Here is a 7616-nt window from a genome sequence, read left to right as displayed (position 1 = left end):
TTTAGCTATTAACCTTGGATATAGTTAATCACAATTTTTAGATCTATTGGTGTAAATGACTTTGAGAAACACTCTATATTGATTAAATATTATACTTACAAAAGCGTTATATTTTTGTTCGACGTAAACAGGTTCATTGGTAAACTTGTTAGTAACAGATTCTTCTTGATATATCTGGAAATAAATCAAAACTATTGGATGGATTAAGTGCTTTCTTCGTTAGGTCACTGACACTTCAACATCATTTCGATTTTGTAAGTGTTCAGGACTGTGTTCATTAGACGTTCGCGGTACCGCTATGTATGTATAGTAACGTCATGCTACTTATGACGTTGAGATTTATGTGCAAATGGAGTTTAGAATCAATACAAGTAAAACCAGCTAGTAGTTCTTATTGTGCCTAAAAAGTCTGAGTATACCACTCTAAGATATTGGTGCCGTAGGACCAAGATGAGTTCCAAACTACGTTCTATACGTGCAGGACACAGAAACGTTATTTCCCGACTTTTGAAGAAATTTGAGGACATCCGAGACGACGGAGATGAGCCCGTGAACACTGAAGAGTTAACTAAAATTGTGAACAATCTGTTGAAGAAACAAGAGACACTACAAAAACTTAATGAGGTCATTCTAGAAAATCTTGATGAAGGAGAAGTAGAAGCCGAGATCGTCGATTCAGATGAGTATGCTTACACATTAGATGGAAAAATAACGCAAATACAAAAGTTCATTCTTGTCAATACATCCACACTCAGTACAAATGCAAAAGATTTTGTCAGTTATAGCGACCCTTCACATTCCGCCTCTGCTCAACCCGCCTCTGCTCAGCCCGCTCATGCTCAACCCGCTCATGATCAACCAAGTTATGCTCAACCCGAGATATACAATAAACAGAATACATGTAATTCAAACTTCCGTGTACCGGAAACTCAGTTTTCACATAGTAACACTAGATTAAATGAGTACAACAAGTTGCCCAAATTGAATCTTCCTACCTTTGATGGTAATATTATGCAGTGGCAGTCATTTTGGGATTCATACGAGACATCCGTTCACGAAAACACTACTCTTGGAAACGTTCAGAAATTTAATTATTTGAAGTCACTACTCCATGATGAGGCATTGAAAACCGTCACAGGGTTTGCGCTTACACATGCAAATTATGAGAAAGCTATTTCTTTACTGCAAGAAAGATATGGACAATCGCATGTAATAAGACAGAAGTATATGCAAGCACTAGTTGATATACCAGCCCCTAAATACACGATATCTAGCATGAAAAACTACTACGATGAAATTGAGATACACATTAGAGGATTGGAGTCATTAGGTCAAAGTGAAGACACATATGGAGCGTTTTTAGTGCCCATTATTATGAACAAACTACCCGGTGAAATCCGCAGAAATCTTGCCAGACAATATAGATCTACAGATTTACAACTGAATGAATTACGCCGTGGAATTTTCGATGAACTTTATATTATGGATGCAGGCAAAACTTCAGAACAGTTAGAACACCCTACAGCTACCGCCGCCTTTCTGACAAATACAAATTATAGTAATCGAAATAGAGGTAACAAGAATACAAACGCAACTAACACTAAACCCAAGCCACTCTGTGCGTACTGTAAGGAGCCACACTCGTCTGTTAATTGCACTAAAGTATCTGATTACAATGGCCGGATGTCAATCGTGAAAAAAGATCGTTTATGCTTTAACTGTCTAGGACACCATAGCTTGTCCGCATGTAAATCTACAAAAACTTGCAACAAGTGTCACAAACGTCATCACACCAGCATTTGCAAAGACAATGTTAAAACAAATGAAGACAACAAACCAACAGGGGATATAACCGTAGGCACAATTCAACACAACGCGGAGGAACCAGACACTGTTTTACACTCGCAATCGACAGATCGTGTACTTTTGAAGACAGCAATTAACCCAGTAAGTGCAGAACATGAAATACTTGATGCAAAAATATTGTTTGACGAAGGCGCACAGCGCTCATTTATCACAGAGGAATTAGCCGAAAAATTGAAACTCAAACCTACTGGAACTGAAAGCGTTAACCTATCCGGATTTGGAGACAATGCAAATAGTACTAAAATTCGCCATTTGAGAACAGGATTGGTATATCTCATAACTACAGAGGGTAAACTTCCGATTCGAGTCTTGATCGTTCCAGAGATCGCAGTACCGATGAGAACCTATGTACGCCAAGCAGCAAAACTTACATATTTGTCAGGAATCAAATTAGCTCACCCAGTAACAGCAGATGAAAACTTTGAAATTTCTATTCTAATTGGAGCTGATTACTTCTGGTCAATTGTTCAGAATGATATTATCCGAGGCGAAGGACCGACAGCTGTTCAATCAAAAATCGGATACCTGTTGTCTGGAACGCTACATTCACACAACTCTGACACAGATGGATACAAGAGAGCTTCATTGATGAACGTGATGATCGCAACAAAAACCGATGAGTACGACTTGGAGAAATTTTGGAAAATAGAGTCACTGGCTACCGAGAAAATTGACACTTCAAAGTTAGAAGAACAGATGGATATTCAAAAGACTTATGAAGAGAAACAAATTCGTTACCATGACAACAGATATTTTGTAACGTTACCATGGAAAGAGGATCACCCTACGTTACCGACAAATAAAGCCATTGCACAACGAAGGACGGAAAGTGTAGTAAGAAGACTTAGCAAAGAACCCAAACTACTGGAAAAATATGGAGAAATAATGGCTGAGCAGGAGAAAAGGGGCTTCATAGAGAAAGTGGATATTACTAATGAGGCCGATGAAAAGAGCAAAATACACTATATTCCGCATCATGCTGTGAGAAAAGATTCAACAACAACACCAATCAGGGTCTTATTCGATTGCAGTTGTAAAGCAACACCAGAATCGTCTAGTCTTAATGATTGTTTGATGACTACTCCACCCAATTTAAATGACTTAGTCGGCATTCTTTTAAGATTTCGTTTACACCAATTTGCCGTTACTACTGATATAGAGAAGGCGTTCTTGAACGTGGGACTAGAGACACAGGATAGAGATGTCACACGTTTCTTTTGGTTCGATACACCAACAGACCCATCAACTCCACTATCAACTTACCGATTTAAGTCTGTATTATTTGGAGCCACTTCATCGCCATTCATACTGAATTCCGTTCTACAAAAACACTTGAGAGAGAACCGTTGTGAATATACTGACACTTTAAAGAACGATTTGTATGTTGATAATATACTGTCGAGTTTTCCTACAGAGAGTGCATTACTGAAATATTTTGATACATCAAGAGACTTATTCATTAGAGCAGGATTTAACTTGCGCTCATGGGCTTCAAATTCTCAACTTTTGCGAGACCGCGCAAATTCACACAGCGTATTAGACAAAGATGAACTCATAAAAGTGCTTGGATTGAGATGGAACACTTGTAACGACACACTTACTTTCGCCAAACCGGAATACACCGATATTGAAGATACACGTATGACAAAACGAGAGATTTTAAGACAATCGTCTAAAATCTATGATCCACTCGGACTTATTGGTCCAGTTACTGTGCGTAGTAAGATGCTTATGCAGACTTTGTGGGAGAAAGGATTAAATTGGGATGAACCTCTTACATCTGAAATTACAACAGAATGGAAGTGTGTTCTAAAAGATATTAATGAATGTTCACATTTGGAAATTAATAGACCGTATTTCAAAGAAAAATCAGACAATGTAGAATTACATGTGTTTACGGATGCAAGCTTGAAAGCCTATGGAGCATGCGCATATTTAGTCAGTGGAAAAGAAACCGTACTTATCATGTCAAAGAATCGAGTGACACCTCTTAAACAGTTAACAATCCCGAAGTTAGAACTCAGTGCAGCTTTGATAGGCGCAAGACTCGTCAAGCATTTGAAATCGTACTTGGATGTTACAAGCGTCACATTATGGAGTGACAGTCAGATAACTTTGTGTTGGCTTACTACTGAGAAACAATTATCCGTTTTCGTTAGTAATCGAGTGAAGGAAATTAACGAAATTACTCAAGAATACCAATGGAAGTACTGTCCGACAGATTCAAATCCGGCAGATATGTTATCGAGAGGAGTAACTGCAACGAAATTCTTAGAATTGGATCTTTGGATGAAAGGACCTGAATGGCTCACTGACAAATCAAACTGGCCACAGTGGAAGAATAAAGAATCACACATTCTTAGCACTACAATTGAGCAAGGACAATCGACTAGTAAACCGCAACAGAAAATCAGATCTTATGAAGGAATAAGTAAAATTATGGATATAGAACGCTACAGCTCATACCAAAAACTTTTGCGTATAACAGCATACATGTACCGATTCATAAACAACTGTAGAAATAATGACAAACTAACAGGAAATCTTAGTGTCAATGAAATTCAGACTGCTTCGACTTCATGGATTCGAGATTCGCAACTGTGTAAATACCCGGATGTTATTGAGAGTTTAAACAACAAATCAGAGAAAAATGCGCTAGTGAAGCAACTTAGATTGTACATGGATAAAATGAACATTATCCGTTGTGGCGGGAGAATTAACAATGCACCTATTGATGAATCAGCTAAATTTCCAGTACTAATACCGAACAAAGACAGATTTTGTAAATTAATTGTGATGGATGCACACGCAAAGAATTTTCACTCTGGATTAGAAAGTACAGTGACATTTATTCGCCAGTCTTACTGGATTCCGTCGATTCGACAATGTGTGAAATCAATACTCCGTAATTGCGTTACTTGCCGTAAAATTACCGGAAGACCATATCATACACCCGACCCACCACCACTGCCGTCCGACAGACTTAATGATTCACCACCGTTTACCGTAACCGGTGTCGACTTCACAGGAGCATTGAATGTGAGAACAAAAAGCAACAGTATTGGTAAAGCATATATTTGTCTATTCACCTGCGCTAACACTAGAGCTGTGCATTTGGAAATCGTTGAAGACCTTACAGAACAAACATTCATTCTAGCGTTTAGGAGATTCACCAGCCGCAAATCGTTACCAAAAATCATGATGTCTGACAATTGTACAACATATACCGCAGCAGCGAAGGAAATTGAAATGCTTACAAAATCTACTACTATTCAGGAACAACTCAACATATATGGAACTCAGTGGAAATTTATTCCGAAGCGTGCACCATGGTATGGTGGTTGGTGGGAACGATTGATCGGCTTGACCAAGAATTGCATAAAGAAAGTGTTAGGACGAGCACTAGTTACTTTTAGAGTGCTAGAGACAATTGTGATCGAGATAGAGGCTATATTAAATGATCGTCCGTTAACCCACGTATCAACGGACCTTACCGATGATGAACCGCTTACACCGTCTCATCTTCTCTATGGAAGACGGGTTAAAACTTTACCGTATTCAGGAACAATTAATTTCAGCAGTGAGGAGAACGTACAAAACTTAACACATTACACAGCAAATAGACAATCTAGTGTTCAAAAACGCATTATTCACGACTTTTGGAACAGATGGCGACGAGAATACCTCACTTCACTTAGGGAACAACATAGAAACACCGGAATTAACACTCAAATCATTAAAGTGGGCGACATTGTACAGATTCAGGATGATACCCCAAGGACAGTGTGGAATATAGCGATTATCGTTAAGTTAGTTTATGGGAGAGATGGACTTTGTAGGTCTGCTATTTTACGCACTAAAAATGGCACGACGTCTAGACCAATAAGTAAGCTATATCCACTTGAACTCTTATCAACAGATAGTCCGTGTGATTCAAGTGACAACCAGACACAAGTTGGTTCCTTTTTCCTTTTTCCTTTTTCGATATTCAAATTTTAAAAGATATTACAAGTCCAAACTAAAAAAAAATTTTCCTTCAAAATTTTTTTTCCTCAAAATTTTTTTTCCCTCAAATTTTTTTTTTCCTCAAAATTTTTTTTCCTCAAAAATTTTTTTTCCTCAAAATTTTTTTTTTTCAAATTTTTTTTCCTATAAATATTTTTTCCTAAAAATATTTTTTCCTAAAAATATTTTTTCCTAAAAATATTTTTTCCTCAAATTTTTTTTTCATCAAATTTTTTTTTTCCTCAAAAAGTTTTTTCAGAATTTTTCTTCGTTTCCTTATTCGGTTTCTTTTTTCCTTATTCGATTTTCATTTCCTTATACAGTTTCTATTTCCTTATTCGATTTCCATTTCCTTATTCGATTTTCATTTCCTTATTCGGTTTCTTTTTCCTTTTTCAATGTTCATTTCCTTTTTCGGTTTCTATTTCCTTATTGGGTTTCTATTTCCTTATTGGGTTTCTATTTCCTTATTGGATTTTCGTTTCCTCATTCGATTTCCATTTCCTTATTCGATTTCCATTTCCTAATTCGGTTTCTTTTTCCTTTTTCAATATTCATTTCCTTTTTCGGTTTCTATTTCCTTATTCGGTTTCTATTTCCTTATTCAGTTTCCATTTCCTTATTGGATTTTCATTTCCTTATTGGATTTTCATTTCCTTATTCGGCTACTTTTTCCTTATTCGGTTTCTATTTCCTTATTCAGTTTCCATTTCCTTATTGGATTTTCATTTCCTTATTGGATTTTCATTTCCTTATTCGGTTTCCATTTCCTTTTTTGATATTCAAATTTTTAAAAATATTATAAGTCCAAACTGAAATTTATTTTTCCTTCAAAAAATTTTTCCTCAAATTTTTTTTTCCTCAAAAATTTTTTTTCCTCAAAATTTTTTTTCCTCAAATTTTTATTTTCCTCAAATTTTTATTTTCCTCAAAAATTTTTTTTCTCAAATTTTTTTTCCTAAAAATATTTTTTCCTCAAATTTTTTTTTCATCAAATTTTTTTTTTCCTCAAAAAGTTTTTCAAATTTTTTTTTCGTTTCCTTATTCGGTTTCTTTTTCCTTATTCGATTTTCATTTCCTTATACAGTTTCTATTTCCTTATTCGATTTCCATTTCCTTATTCGATTTTCATTTCCTTATTTGGATTCTTTTTCCTTTTTCAATGTTCATTTCCTTTTTCGGTTTCTATTTCCTTATTCGGTTTCTATTTCCTTATTGAATTTTCATTTCCTTATTCGATTTCCATTTCCTTATTTGATTTCCATTTCCTTATTCGGTTTCTTTTTCCTTTTTCAATGTTCATTTCCTTTTTCGGTTTCTATTTCCTTATTGGGTTTCTATTTCCTTATTGGATTTTCGTTTCCTTATTCAATTTCCATTTCCTTATTCGATTTCCATTTCTTATTCGGTTTCTTTTTCCTTTTTCAATATTCATTTCCTTTTTCGGTTTCTATTTCCTTATTTGGTTTCTATTTCCTTATTCAGTTTCCATTTCCTTATTGGATTTTCATTTCCTTATTGGATTTTCATTTCCTTATTCGGTTTCTTTTTCCTTATTCGGTTTCTATTTCCTTATTCAGTTTCCATTTCCTTATTGGATTTTCATTTCCTTATTGGATTTTCATTTCCTTATTCGGTTTCCATTTCCTTTTTCGATATTCAAATTTTGAAAAATATTACAAGTCCAAACTGAATTTTTTTTTTCCTTCAAAATTTTTTTCCTCAAATTTTTTTTTCCTCAAAAT

The 7616-nt window shown here is 35.4% G+C and overlaps 1 protein-coding gene across 1 annotated transcript; it reads left to right on the top strand.

Annotated features, from left to right (window-relative positions):
• The first annotated feature begins 450 nt into the window (after positions 1-450).
• On the top strand, positions 451-5865 carry LOC139497387 (uncharacterized). The gene has a single exon (XM_071285600.1). It carries the CDS (start codon positions 451-453, stop codon positions 5863-5865), a length of 5415 nt encoding a protein of 1804 aa, XP_071141701.1.
• Positions 5866-7616: the final 1751 nt, after the last annotated feature.

This window comes from Mytilus edulis, chromosome 12, assembly GCF_963676685.1.
Source record: "Mytilus edulis chromosome 12, xbMytEdul2.2, whole genome shotgun sequence".
Taxonomy (NCBI): domain Eukaryota; kingdom Metazoa; phylum Mollusca; class Bivalvia; order Mytilida; family Mytilidae; genus Mytilus; species Mytilus edulis.
The sequence above is the reverse complement of the archived record's forward strand: the minus strand, read 5'-3'. Positions and strand labels throughout refer to the sequence as shown.

Bases quoted from the DNA above. Each gene is read 5' to 3' on its own strand.
- LOC139497387 (XM_071285600.1), top strand. From the start codon at position 451: ATGAGTTCCAAACTACGTTCTATACGTGCAGGACACAGAAACGTTATT.